This window comes from Gossypium raimondii, chromosome 12 (assembly GCF_025698545.1).
Source record: "Gossypium raimondii isolate GPD5lz chromosome 12, ASM2569854v1, whole genome shotgun sequence".
Lineage (NCBI taxonomy): Eukaryota > Viridiplantae > Streptophyta > Magnoliopsida > Malvales > Malvaceae > Gossypium > Gossypium raimondii.
The window spans coordinates 4,579,519-4,594,775 of NC_068576.1; the positions used below are offsets into that span (position 1 = coordinate 4,579,519).

Below are 15,257 nucleotides of genomic sequence, written 5' to 3' on the forward strand. Positions count from 1 at the left end.
TTTGATAGTTAATTAATTACAAAGGACTAAACTGAAAAAGGTGCAAAACTTGCTAATTAAAAGAAATAGTGATTAAATGGCTTAAATGGTAAATAGGGAGGACTTAAAGAGTAAATTAGGAAATTTCTGAGGTGCCATAAGCACAAAAAAATAATAAAATGATGTGATTAAAGGGCAAAATTGAAAATAAATAAAATTAAAATATCAAATTGAAAATCTAAAAGTTTCTAGACCATTTCTTCTCCAATTTTCTGTCCAAAACCACCATTGAAGAGCTCTCAAAGCTGGGTTTCATATTTTAGCTTCATGTGAGTTTAATTCTTGCCTTTCTCTTGTACTTTTTGTGTTTTTAAGACTTTTACAATTAGGTCTAATTAGATATTTAATTAGTTTTTGATTTTATTGAGAATTTTGAAAATTACCATTGATGAATGCTGGATTTTTTTGATGAAATAACATGAATTTAGAGCTTTAATTTTTTTGTGTGATGATTTTATGAAGTGATTTTGTTAGATGTTGATTTTAGGACCAAATTGTCAAAAGGTTAAATATTAGGGTTTGGTATTAAATTTTGTTTAGTAAGGGCTTTATTATAGCCTATAATATTTATATAAATTATAAATTGAGAAAAATTAGTTCATTTAATGGACTAACTAGTTAAAGGATTAAATTGCAAAACTTGTAAAAGTTAGGGTAATTGCATAATTTCAAAAATAGAGGGTTATTAATTGTGAAGTGAATTGAAGCAAAAATATATGCTAATGAATGAATAATTTTATATTTTAGATCAACAGCCCGTAGATACTCATGAAAAAGAAAAATTTATAGAATAGTCCCTAAACTTCTACAAATCTTACAATTTCACCCATGTAAGTTCGTATGGTTAAACTTTAATATTTATAATGAATTGATGAATGATATTATGCATTTAGTATATTGTTGAAAAATGGAGTATTGTTAAATTATAAACTTGAAGTGAATATTCGATTTAAATAGAACACAGGATTTGAGTACAATCGTTGTGTGACGAAAGAAAGAAAAGGAGGAATTGACGGAAAATTACCCAAGTAAACTGACATTCAATATTTTTTGCGAACTTTCATGTTTATTTTTCGATTAGCTCTCACGAGTTTCTGTTTAACTTATATGAGTTTCCGTTCAGCTCTTATGAGCTTCCGTTCAACCCTTATGGGTTTCTGTTATCACTTATGTGCTTCTGTTCAGCATTCAGGCTTCTAAAAATGATGTACTCATATCTGTAAGCCATTTTTTGATTTGGTAAAATTTGGCAAGTGACTTATGTAATTGAAATTAGGAGTCTTATTGTTATTATTGGTATTGGTGTGAAATAAGCATATTTATTGATTGAAGTTGTGGTTGACAGGGAATTTACATTGAATGAATTTATTTAATTAATATGTTAAAGTAGGTTCAGTAAGATTTATGTTTAACCTATCAAACTTACTAAGCTTCATTAAGCTTACTTGTGTTGTTTAATGTCCTTGTAGATTAACGTGAGGTCGGAAGATCGGATCAACACATCAAACCACATTATCCAACTTATTCCGGTAGTTTTTGCAACGTATACTATGGTTTATATAGCATATATAGGGTTGGAATGATTTTAAGTAAAGTTGGTTTGTGTAAATATTATGAACTACATTTTGTTTATATTTTCAATCAAACTAATATATGTAGGTGTAGTTATATCATGCTTGATTTTTGGTTGAGTGTGGTTAATTGATCGATTGTTTATAACCATGTTGGTGAATGTCATACTATGGTATAGATGATATAAGCATGCAAATATATGTTTTGATTAATATGGAAAGGTTTGAAATGCTAGGATATAAGAATTAAAATGACATGCTTAGAGCTTGAGTTGAATGTGTTGAAGGCCTTGGTATGGCCTATAAGTATGAAATTTGAAGTGTTTAGGTTGAAATTAAGAATGGGTGAGAAATGTAGCCTTAAAATGGCCTACTTTCGTCCACACGAGCAGAGACACGGGCGTATGACTCAATCGTGTTGACACACGGCCTAGCACATGGGCGTGTGGTCTGGCCGTGTGTCCTCTGCATCTTTAAAATTGAGATATAGAATACCCAGGTATTTGCATATGGCCTAGCATACGGATGTGTGGCTTGGTCGTGTGTCTCACTTCAAATACCCACATAGCCTAAGATACGGGTGTGTCTTTTGGTCGTGTGATCCACACGGCCCGGTCACACGGGCGTGTGTCCTCTACACCTTAGAAAAATTTTGAAATTTTTTAGAAAAAATTCTCTGAGTTTTAGGTTTAGTCCCGATTTACTTCTAATGCATATTTTAGGCCTCGAGGGCTTATACAAGGGACAATATGAGTGATTCATTATTGGTTTCTCATATGTATATGAAATGTTTATATTTGATCTAAAAAGTCCAGTAATGCTCCGTAACCCTATTCTGACAACAGATAAGGGTGAGAGGTGTTACATTCAGTGGTATCAGAGCCAGGTTTAGTCGATTCTCATAATGAATGTAGTGTGTAAAATGTCTAGACATACATGCCATATAAATTTGTGATAGTGTGATGTGTATGATATGATCTAACATTTGTTTTCTTATAGATTGTAAAGATGTCAGATGGATTTGAACATGCTGACCATAATGAGGTTAACAATAGAGCACCGACCTCTGAACATAGGACAAGTAGTAATGTCCCGATCCCTCAAGCTGAAGAACAAGAACTTAAAAACATGTTCTTTAGATATATAAACTAATGGTTTAGTGAGTTCATGTAGGGAAGAAATCTGGCTCAACAACCTCCTCCCCCTACTATACCGCCTATAGTAACTGAAGCTAGTAAACGTACTCCGATTGAAAAAATCAGAAAGTGTGGGGCCAAAGAATTTCGAGGTAGGTCAGATGATGATCCAGTTAAAGCTGAGGATTGGCTCCAGAACACAGTAAGAGTTTTTAAAGAATGCTCCTAAGCCTAAGTGCAAATATTGTGGGAAATATCATCTTGATGAGTGCAGAAGTAAAGTGGGGGCTTGTTACAAATGTAGAGCGACTGATCATTTTATCTGAAATTGTCCCTAATTGCAAAAAGAGGAGTAGGAGCAGAAAGAAAAGCAATTGGCTACTTCTCAGAGAAGTAAGCGTCCAGGCCAAAATTGTGCCACTCGGACTGCTCATTGGGGAATAAAAGATACTACTGCTCGGTCAGAGGCTAGAGCACCTGCACGTACCTATGTCATTCGAGCAAGAGAGGAAGCTACAACTAGGGGTGTTCATTCGGTTAACTGACCGGTTAACTGACCCGAAATTACTATAACCGAATTAACCGACCTTCCAAAAATTTTAACAGTTAACCAACCGATTTTTTAAAAATTAACTGAACGAAATTTTTTCGGTTAATAAGGTCGATTAACCAATTAATCGAAAATTATGTATTTTTTTATTTTTGGTTAAAAATTACCCGAATTACCCGAATTACCCGAATTACCCGAATTAACCGAATTAACCAAATTACCGAAAAATACCGAATTACCCAAAATTTTTTTATTTTTATTTTAAAATTTAAAAATTTATAAATTATTAAAGTAAATTGGGTTTTAGACTTTAGTAAATTGGGTTGTCTTTTAGTTTTAGTTTTATTGGATTGGGTAATTGGGTAAACTTTAGTTTTAGTTTTATTGGGTTGGGTAATTGGGTTGGGTAATTGAGTTTGAAATTTGGGTTGGATAATTTTATTTATTAATTTTTTGGTTAGCGAAAATTTTGATTAACCGATCGGTTTTGAACCGAATTAATCGTTAACCGAAAAATCATAAAAAACTAATCAACCCCGACTAAAAAATTGATTAACAAATCGATTAACGAATTCGATTCGGTTAACCGAATTTTTTCGGTTTTACCCGAATTATGCACACCCCTAGCTACAACCCCAGACGTGATTGCTGGTACATTCTATCTCTTTGATGTTATTGTGTATGTATTGATTGACCTTGGGTCCACTCATTCTTATATTTGCACTGTATTAGTAGCGGAAAAGAAGTTACTTGTTGAATCTACTGATTATGATATTCAAGTTACTAATCCTTTAGGTGAAAGTGTAATAATTAATTTAGTATGTCGTAAATGTCCACTGAAAGTGAAAGGCTGTGAATTCCCTGATGATTTGATGTTGCTACCTTTTCGAGAATTTGATGTTATTCTGAGAATGGATTGGTTACCGATGCATGATACTTTAGTAAATTGTAGACAGAAACGGATTGATATGAAATGTCAGACGGGATTGGTTATTCTGAGAATGGATATTGTTAAAATTATTTCAGCTTTTTCTGTTTAGAGATTGATGCAAAAAGGTAATGAGGCATTTCTAGCCTATATTCTTGATACTCGGGATTCAGAATCGAAATTAGATCAGCAACCAGTTATTAATGAGTTTGCTGGTGTATTTCCTGAAGAATTGTCGGGTTTACCACCAGATCGCGAAGTTGAGTTTGTAATTGATTTGATTCTTGGAATGGCTCCGATATCAGTAACACCATACCGTATGGCACCAATTGAATTAAAAAATTTAAAGGCACAGTTGCAAGAGTTATTAGACCAAGGGCTTATCAAACCGAACATGACTCTCTAGGGTGCACCTGTTTTATTTATGAAAAAAAAACACGGTTCTTGGAGACTGTGCATAGGCTACAGATAGTTTAACAAGGTCACAATTAAAAACAAATACCCTTTTCCACGTATTTGATCAATTAAAAGGTGCTGCAGTGTTTTCGAAGATAAACATTAGATCTGGGTATTATCAATTAAAGGTTAAAGAGTGTGATGTGTCAAAGACTACTTTCAGAACTCGATACGGTCACTATGAGTTTCTGGTAATGCCATTTGGCTTGACTAATGCCCCTGTTGATTTCATGGATTTAAGGAATCAGATTTTTCAACCTTATTTGGATAGATTTGTGGTTGTGTTTGTTGATGATATACTAATCTATTCCAAGACAGAATCCGAGCATGCACAACATTTAAGGATTGTGCTACAGACTTTGAGAGAAAAATAGTTGTACGTAAAATTTAGTAAACCTGAATTCTGGCTTCATGAGGTTGTATTTTTGGGTCACATTGTATCAACTGATGGGATTCGAGTTGATCCGAGCAAATTTTCTGCTATGGTAAATTGTAAAACTCTAAAAAATGTTTCAGAAGTGCGAAGTTTTTTGGGTTTAACAGGTTACTACTGACGTTTTGTTAAAAAAAATTCGATTATTGCTTCGCCGTTGACCCAATTATTACAGAAAAATGTTGAATTTGTTTGGTCTGATGAATGTCAGCAGAGTTTTCATCAGTTCAAGAAGATGTTAACGGAAGCTCCAGTCTTGACTCAGCCAGAATCGGGTGTACCATACGTTGTTTATAGTGATGCATCTCTAAATAATTTGGGTTGTGTATTGATGCAATCAGGAAAGGTAGTGGCCTATGCTTCTCGATAGTTAAAGCCGCATGAGAAAAATTATCCTACACATGATCTTGAGTTGGCTGCAATTGTATTCACTTTGAAGATTTAGAGACATTATTTATACAGTGAGAAATGTTACGTGTTTACAGATCACAAAAGTTTGAAATATTTGATGACTCAGAAAAAGTTGAATTTGAGACAGAGACGGTGGTTAGAGTTACTGAAAGATTATGATTTGGTTATTAACTACTATCCAGAAAAGGCTCATGTGGTTGTGGATGCACTTAGTCGAGAGCCGTCATTGTTTGCACTATGAGCATTGAACACTCATTTATCTCTTAATGAAGATAGTTCTGTATTAGCAGAGTTGAGAACGAAACCTCTATTTCTTCAACGAATTCGGGAATTGCAAGATGATGATTCAAAATTGGTATTGAAACGATAGATGGTTCAGAATAATCTAAGTTCGGAGTACAACATTGATGATAATGGTATGTTATGTTATCGCAATAGAATTTGTGTTCCTAATAATTCAAATTGGAAAACGATATTTTTTCTGAAGTTCACAGTAGCATGTACTCTATTTATCCGGGTAGTACGAAGATGTATTGTGATTTGAAACGGATGTATTGGTGGCCGGGTATGAAACGAGAAATGTGTGAATCTGTAGCTAAGTGTTTGATTTGTCAGCAAGTGAAAACAGAACATCAGGTACCAACAAGTGAAAACAACCTTGCATAATTCCTGAATGGAAGTGGGAGCATGTCACGATGGATTTTGTATTTGGTTTACCTGTGATTTCGAGAAAGAAAGATTCGATCTGGGTGATTGTTGACAGATTGACTAAATCGACACACTTTATTCTAGTCAGAACAGACTTTACACTTGAGAAATTAGCAGAATTATATATATCTAAAATTATAAGGTTACACGGGGTTCCAATATCTATTATTTCTGATCGAGATTCGAGATTTACATCGAGATTTTGGAGTAAACTGCAAGAGGTTCTAGGTACAAAGCTAAATTTCAGCACAACATTTCATCCTCAGATTGATGGGCAATCAGAATGGGTGATTCAGATTCTAGAAGATATGTTGAGATGTTGTATACTCGAGTTTGGAGGTAGTTGGGAAAGGTATTTACCGTTGGCTAAATTTGCATATAATAATAGCTATCAATCCAGTATAAAAATGGCACTGTTTGAAGCTCTTTATGGGAGGAAATGTAAGACACCATTGTATTGGTCTAAATTGAGTGAATCCAAACTAGTAGGAGTTGACTTGATCCGAGAGACTGAGGATAAATTTTGGATTATTCGAGACAGTTTGAAAGCTGCTTCTGATCGTCAAAAATTGGATGCAGATTTGAAAAAAAGAGATATAAAATTCGCGGCTGGTGATCGAGTATTCTTAAAAGTCTCTCCGTGGAAGAAGGTGTTACAATTCGGTAGGAAAGGGAAACTGAGTCCAAGATTTATTGGACAGTATGAAATTTTCGAAAGAATCGGCCCTGTAGCTTATCGATTAGCTTTTGCAACCTGAACTTGAGGAAATTCATAATGTGTTCCTCGTATTGATGCTAAGACGATATGGATCTGATCCTTCACATGTGATTCCTCATAGTGAAATTGAGCCACAGCCAAATATGACGTATTCAGAAGAACCTGTGAGAATTTTAGCTCGAGAGGTTAAAGAATTGTGAAATAAACAAGTACTGTTAGTAAAATTATTGTGGCATCGTCATGGTTTGGACAGAAGAATGAATAAGGTCACAATATCCAAACCTATTCCCAATTAACAAATTTTGAGGAAAAAATTTTCTAAAAGGGGGAGAGTTGTAATAGCCTAATTTTTAGTGGTGTTGGAAACAGTGGTTCGAGACCACCAAATCCGACGAGTAAGCTTGTAAATTTTATTATTTAGTATTTACGAGTCAAACGTGGTTTTAGAAAGATTTTTGAATTACTAATTTATGTTTTATAGTAAACTATTTGGTTTGAGTGGTAAAAACCTAGGTTAAGTGGGTTTAGAAAATTTTAACGTTTTGATAGTTAATTAATTAAAAAGGGCTAAACTAAAAAAGGTGCAAAACTTACTAATTAAAAGAAATAGTGATTAAATGGCTTAAATGGTAAATAGAGAGGACTTAAAGAGTAAATTAGCAAATGGCTGAGGTGGCATTAGCACAAAAAAATAATAAAATGATGTGATTAAAGGGCAAAATTGGAAATAAATGAAATTAAAATATCAAATTGAAAATCTAAAAGTTTCTAGACCATTTCTTCTCCAATTTTCTGTCCAAAAGCACTATTGAAGAGCTCTCAAAGTTGGTTTTCATATTTTAGCTTCAAGTGAGTTTAATTCTTGCCTTTCTCTTGTAATTTTTGTGTTTTTAAGACTTTAACAATTAGGTCCAACTAGCTATTTCATTAGTTTTTATTTTATTGAGAATTTTAAAAATTACCATTGATGAATAGATGTTTTTGATGAAATAACATGGATTTAGAGCTTTAATTTTGTTGTGTGATGATTTTATAAAGTGGTTTTGTTAGATGTTGATTTTAGGACCAAATTGTGGAAAGGTTAAATATTAGGGTTTGGTATTAAACTATATTTAGTAAGGGATGTATGATAGCCTAGAATATTTAGATAAATTATAAATTGAGAAAAATTAGTTCATTTAATGGACTAACTAGTTAAAGAATTAAATTGCAAAAGTTGTAAAAGTTAGGGTAATTGCATAATTTCAAAAATAGAGGGTTATTAATTGTGAAGTGAATTAAAGCAAAAATATATGCTAATGAATGAATAATTTTATATTTTAGATCAACAGCCGTAGATACTCATGAAAAAGAAAAATTTACAGAATAGTCCCTAAACTTCTACAAATCTTACAATTTCACCCAGGTAAGTTCGTATGGTTAAACTTTAATATTTATAATGAATTGATGAATGATATTATGTATTTAGTATATTGTTGAAATGGAGTATTGTTAAATTATAAACTTGAAGTGAATATTCGATTTAAATAGAACGCAGGATTTGAGTACAATCATTGTGTGGCGAAAGACGGCAAATGAGGAATTGACGGCAAATTACCCAAGTAAATCGAGGTTCAGTATTTTTTTCAAACTTTTATGTTTACTTTCTATTTAGCTCTCACGAGCTTCTGTTTAACTCATATGAGTTTCCATTCAGCTCTTATGAGCTTCCGTTCAACTCTTATGGGTTTCTGTTTAGCACTTATGTCCTTCTATTCAGCCTTCGGGCTTTTGAAAATGATGTACTCATATTCTAAGCAGTTTTTCGATTTGGGAATATTTGACAAGTGACTTATGTAATTGAAATTGTGAGTCTTATTGTTATTATTAGTATTGGTGTGAAATAAGCATACTCATTGATTGAAGTTGTGGTTGATAGGGAATTTACATTGAATGAATTTATTTAGTTAATGTGTTAAAGTAGGTTCGTTAAGATTTATGTTTAACCTATCGAACTTACTAAGCTTCATTAAGCTTACTTGTGTTGTTTAATGTCCTTGTAGATTAACATGAGGTCGGAAGATCAGATCAACACATCAAGCCACATTATCCAAACTTGTTCCGGTAGTTTTTGCAATGTATATTATAGTTTATATAGCATGTATAGGGTTGGAATGGTTTTGAGTAAAGTTGGTTTGTGTAAATATTATGAACTACATTTTGTTTATATTTCCAAGCAAACTTATTTATGTGGATAGTTTATAAGCATGTTGGTGAATGTCATAGTATGGTATAGATGATATAAGCATGCAAATATATGTTTTGATTAATATGGCAAGGTTTGACATGTTAGGATATAAGAGTTAAAATGACATGCTTAGAGCTTGATTTGAGTGTGTTGAAGGCCTTGTTATGGCCTATGAGTATGAAATTTGAAGTGTTTAGGTTGAAATCAAGAATGGGTGAGAAATGGGGCCTCAAAATGACCTACTTTCATCCACACGGGTGTGTGTCTCAGTCGTGTGTAACACACGGCCTAGCACATTGGCGTGTGGTCTGGTCATGTGTCCCTTGTATCTTTAAAATTGAGAAACAGAATACCCAGGTATTAGTACACGGCCTAGCACACGGGCGTGTGACTTGGTCGTATGACCGAAGTCAGAGAGTTACGCGGGCATAGACACGTGCTGGGACACGCCCGTGTGTCTCACATCGAATGCCCACATGGCCTAAGACACGGGCGTGTTGTGATCCACACGGGCGTGTGTCCTCTACACTTTAGAAAAATTTTGAAATTTTGAGAAATATTCTTTGAGTTTCCAGTTTAGTCCCGATTTACTTTTAATGCATATTTTGGGTCTCGAGGACTCATACAATGGACAATATGAGTGATTTATAATTGGTTTCTGATATGTATATGAAATGTTCGTATTTAATTTGAAAAGTCTAGTAATGCTTTGTAACTCTGTTTCGGCCACAAATAAGGGTTAGGGGTGTTACACAAGTATTTTCTACACCAGTCTAGAACCAGAGAGATCAGTCCTAAGAACTCTTACCTTGTTGGCAATATCTATTAGCTTGTCTGAGTATTCTTTGATTGACTCAAACTCCTTCATTTGAAGCCTCTCGAATCCTTTGATAAAGTTCAACACCTTTATGCTCTTGATCCTCTAATCTCCTTGATACTCAGCCTTGAGGTAGTCCCATATCTCTTTTACTGATCCAAAAGCCATAATTCTATTGAATATGGTTGGTTAAACCGAAGCATAAATACCAGACTTTGCCTTAGCCTTCCTGGTGGTTCTCTCCTTGTGCATTTTGATCTGGTTTATAGTTGGATTGTTGGGAAATGGAGTCACCTCATAGTCTTCCTCGACAGCTTCCCAACAATCACAACCCTCTATGTATGCTTGCATTCTCACGACCCATGCTTGATAATTCTCTCCATCAAACACAAGTGGGGCTAAGATTGACAGGTTACTCGATCTCGATTCCATTTTCCTCAAAAACCTCAGAAGTGTATCTCTCAATTTTTTTCTCAAAACTCTCACAAAACTTTTCTTACAGGTCCCTCAAGAAAAATAGCCCTCGATACCACTGTTGGTTTAGCAAAGAACTAATTGAAGCATAAAACAATTATGAATGAAAGGGATGGTTTAATTGATTAACAAAACAACCCTTATATACAAGTCCCAAGTAACAACTTCAAGCAAAATAAAAATAAAAATCAAATTGCTACTCCTACTAACAAGCTAACACTTTCTACTTCTACTAACAAGCTAACAAATTTCCCTAAGACTTAGTCTTATTTTATAAAAAAAAAAAAATTTGCAGCCTTGAAACATTAACAATTCCTCTTTGTTCCCATTTCATGTGCTTGTAACTCCATCTTCAAGCTTATATTAAAAAAGAATTGTAAATATGAAAAGATGAGATTAAATAGAAGTTTCAGGTATTGTTTTTTGAGTTTGAGGCTAGCGAAGCACGATGGTGATCACGGTTGCCAACACCAAATAAGTGGGTTATTGGTTGTTTCTTGGTCACTTGATGGAGAATAAATCAAGAGTATTCATTAAGAAAGTGCAAAAAAAGGAGAGAGATGGGTAATAAGCAAAAAGAAATGGAAACAAGAATGAATTAATTAAGAAGATGGAAAATGAAAGGTAGAAAAGAAGAGAAATGGAGGAATAAATGGAGATTGCGAAAAAAAAAAAACTATAAAAAGAAAAGGAACCGGTGGAGAGAAAAATAAAACTCATAAATCGAGGAAAAGATAGAGGAGAGAGAGAAATCATGTGAGAGTAAAAATAACATGGCGCCACTTAAAGGGCCCAGAGTTGATGGCTTCCATGCAAATTTTTATCAAGCAAACTATGATACAGTTGGTAACAGTGTATACATAGGCACTTGGACCAACATTTAAACCAAACTCTCTTGGTTCTTATACCAAAAAGTTAAGGGGCGGAGTCCCTTAATCAATATAGACCTATTAGTCTTTGTACCGTCTTGTATAAAATCATTACGAAAATAATTGCGGCTCGCCTCCAACAAGTTATGCAAGTCTTGGTCCAACAGAATCAGTCAAGTCTCATACCCTCTCGGTTCATTTTAGGCAATATTATTATTGCCCAGAAGGCGATACATATGACGAAGACAACGAAAAGCCAAAAGGGATGGATGGCAATAAAAGTGGACATAGAAAAAGCATATGACTGGGTTCGTTGAGACTTCCTACAAGACACACTAATTGATGTTGGATTGCCAGCTCCTTTTATTGGGATTATCATGCATTGTATTTCATCGACTTCGGTGCAACTTTTATGGAACGACAATATAACAGATAATTTTTTCCTCGCTGCAGGAGTAAGATAGGGAGACCCCATCTCCCCTTATCTCTTCATTCTGGGCATGGAACGATTCAACCATTTGATTGATTCTGTGATTAAAGGAAAGAATTGGGAGCCTCTTTTACTTTCTCGTCGATGTTCGACGATATCTCAACTGTTTTTTGCTGACGATCTTGTTCTCTTTTGCAGAGCCGATGAGAAAGGAGTGGATTGTCTCAATAATATCCTAGATACTTTTTGCTATTACTCTGGGAACCGAGTTAGTAGTCAAAAGACACAGGTTTTCTTTTCCCGCAATGTTTTTTATGAGGTTGCAACAAACTTATGTGGTAATCTTGGTTTTAACAAAGTAGCGGATTTGGGGAAGTATCTTAGCATTTCGTTCTTTCATAATAGAGTTGGTGTCAATATTTTTCAGTTCGCGTTGGATAAAGTTCGAAGTAGACTTAATGGTTGCGAGGCACGAAAATTTTCTCTAGCTGGTCATCTTACTCTCGTCAAGTCAGTATTACTTATGATTCCAAATTATTTTATGACTACGACCCGTATTCCCATTACTATTTGCAAGGAAATTGACAAATTAGCTCGTATGTTCTTGTAGGGGTCGATTTCTTCAGGTTTGAGATCATCACTTGTTAACTGGAATGATTGTTGTTTGTCAATAGTGAATGGGAGCTAGGGATTCGAAAGATCCAAGATCAAAACAAGCTTTTTCTCCTCAAATTGGGATACAATCTGATTGTCAATACAGGTAGTTTGTGGGTTCGGGTCTTGAGGAACAAATATAATGTCCATGGGATTATACCGACTGAAATTGATCGCAGTAACTGCTCTTACATTTGGCCCTCGATTTCAAATGTCTGGGATGATGTCAAGAAAGGTGTTATATGGTCTATAGGAGACGGTAGGTTTGTTAATTTCTGGAACGATGTGTGTATGGAGTTTAGGTGCTTTAAAACAACATTATACTGGAAAAGGAGCATTTGATGAATCCCTTCGTGTTTGTGACATATTAACAATGGAGGGGAATTGGGATGTTCAATGGCTTCTCTCGGTACTTCCCAGAATCACTGTGAATCGTATCTTGGCTTGTATGACCCCATCGGAAGAAGCCGGACTAGATCACATTACATGGCGGTGGTCATCAGCAGGGAATTTCTCTATAGCTGAATCATATAAAAATCTCTTTCTCCCTAACATTCCAAATCAATTTGCTTTTGACAGGTCCATTTGGAAGGTTTCAGCACCAAAGAGAGTTTGTGTCTTCCTTTGGTTATTGCCTCGTGGTCATCTATTAACTAATGAGGAACGAGCGAGGTGAGGTATGACTAAGTTCTCCCATTGCGAACGTTGTGGATGTGATGTGGAATCTGCGATACAGTCTGGAAAGCTGTGTTACCAATTCACACATGGAGTTCCTTCTTTAATTTACCGCTCGAACGATGGCTTACATGGAATGTCAAGAATGAAGGTGGGTTGTCATCCTTTGATGGAGATTGGGCCAAAATTTTCTCAATAACAAGCTGGTTTCTTTGGAAGAGTTGCAATGATTTTGTTTTCAATCAATCCGGTAGCAGCAATCGAGATTTAATTGCCTCGGCTGTAGCCTGGACAAAATCGCTGTTTGTTTGTGCACATATAGAGCATTGGGCATGTAATTCTATGACTCAGAAACATTGGCAACCCCCAGCTCCTGGATGTATCAAAATCAATGTGGATGGGCTGATTTCGGTGAATTGGTTGCATGCGGCTGTAGGTGGAGTCTTTAGGGGATCAGAAGGAGAATGGCTAGTGGGATTTGGAATGAGAATAGGAATGGTTGAAATTTTCCAAGTAGACGCTCGAGCCGTCCTTGAAAGCTTAAAGCTAGCATGGGCTCGAAGATGTCGACAGGTGGAACTAAAAAATAATAATGCGTTTCTAATTGATATCATTCGTAACGGTTTCACAGCGACTAGCAATATTACAGAAAATCAATTAAACCCTTTTAAAATTTAAAAATTATTAAACAATTTATAAAAGTTCCAAACAAAATTTATAAGAAAAGTTATAATAAAATTTAAATAATAAAATCTAACAGCATCAAACCACTAAAATTGAATTTTTAAAATAAATATTGGAATTAAATTTTAAAATCTTATAACCATTTTTTTTAAATAAATGAGATCCAATTTCCGTCAATATTATTATATAAGAATTCATACGTGCAACTAACCATATATCCGTCCCTCCAAAGTTTAGAAGGACGTTCTTCTGTTATTGTTACTCTAGTTATTGAAGATAAGGGTTTGTGGTGAGAAAATTGTAGAAGAAAACAATGGGATCAACATCGAAGAAGATAAAGTTGAGGACCTCCGACGGGGAGATTTTAAAGGTGGAGGAAGCGGTTGCACTCCAGTCTCCGACGATTAAAAACTTGTACGAAAATAGTTGCCCCGGCAGAGTCATCCCTGTCCCTGGCGTCACCGGAAACATCTTATCCAAGGTTCTCGACTACGGCAAGAAGCACGTAGATGCCGCCACTGGTAAGGAAAACATCTCCGCTGACGAACTCAAGGCATGGGATGATGATTTTGTCAAGGTTGATCAAAAAACCCTCTTCGACCTCATTCTGGTTAGTTTCTTTCTTTTTCCAATTTACTATTCCTCCGTTCTTGAATCTTGGTTGTTTTCTAATATCATGAGAATGGGATTTGTTTGCAGGCGGCCCGCTCTTTGAATATAGAGTGCTTGTTGGACTTGACATGCCGAACTGTTGCCAACATGATAAAGGGGAAGACAGTCGAGGAGATTCGCACTACCTTCAACATCAAGAACGATTTAGACCCCTGAGGAAGAAGAGGTGGTTAGGAGGGCGACATGCTTGGGCTATGAAGCATTACCAGTGATAGGTTCTCAAGTTTGGAAAAGTTACAACACTGCCTTTTTTCTTGACATTCGCTTTGCATTCTGCTTCTTGAGGATTTCATATGTGAATGCCTCTTGTCCATGCTTTTCTTTAGTCTTTACTTCAAACTTGGTTGAATGTGTTGATCGATCTCTTGCTTTGCGCTTTGTGGTATCTACTCTACTTAAAATCGAAGTAGAAACAAACATCTCTTACACCATCCTTGATAACAATCGAAGTTTACTTGATTCATGTCTTCTTTTTAAGGGGTGAGTTTTATTTGATAAAGTTGGAACCATGGTTTAGATTTCTGGGTTGCTTATAGAAAGGTTGGCCAATGACACGATGAACAAGTGCGTTACAAATGCAAAGTCATGAGTATGTGTAGTTACGGAAAATTAGTTTGTTATGATGAGGTCATTTTCATGGCTACCAAACAAGAAAAGTTTCCATGTATGATCGTCTTACGTCCCATATAAGTAGCCACAAATTCCTAGTTTTCAGCACCAATCTTCAGCTGATTCGCCTCTGCGTCTGGCTATCACTTGTTTACTCCAACAACCTCTCTCGCCAACAACATACCATTACAAAAAC

General features: G+C 35.2%; 2 protein-coding genes across 3 annotated transcripts; both read left to right on the forward strand.

The window, feature by feature from the left end:
• Window positions 1-11,811: 11,811 nt before the first annotated feature.
• On the forward strand, window positions 11,812-13,747 carry LOC105762942 (uncharacterized). Of its 2 annotated transcripts, XM_052624645.1 has the most exons (3): window positions 11,812-12,056; window positions 12,195-12,277; window positions 12,378-13,747. In XM_052624645.1, exons 1-3 carry the CDS (start codon window positions 11,838-11,840, stop codon window positions 12,397-12,399), a joined length of 324 nt encoding a protein of 107 aa, XP_052480605.1. In that variant the 5' UTR covers window positions 11,812-11,837; the 3' UTR covers window positions 12,400-13,747. The 2 variants fall into 2 exon arrangements, with proteins under 2 accessions (XP_052480605.1, XP_012436383.1); XM_012580929.2 differs by having other exon boundaries at window positions 11,812-12,277.
• Window positions 13,748-14,018: 271 nt separating this feature from the next.
• LOC105762943 (SKP1-like protein 1A) lies at window positions 14,019-14,699 on the forward strand. Its single transcript, XM_012580930.2, has 2 exons — window positions 14,019-14,390; window positions 14,480-14,699. Exons 1-2 carry the CDS (start codon window positions 14,094-14,096, stop codon window positions 14,606-14,608), a joined length of 426 nt encoding a protein of 141 aa, XP_012436384.1. The 5' UTR covers window positions 14,019-14,093; the 3' UTR covers window positions 14,609-14,699.
• The last annotated feature ends 558 nt before the right edge of the window (window positions 14,700-15,257 follow it).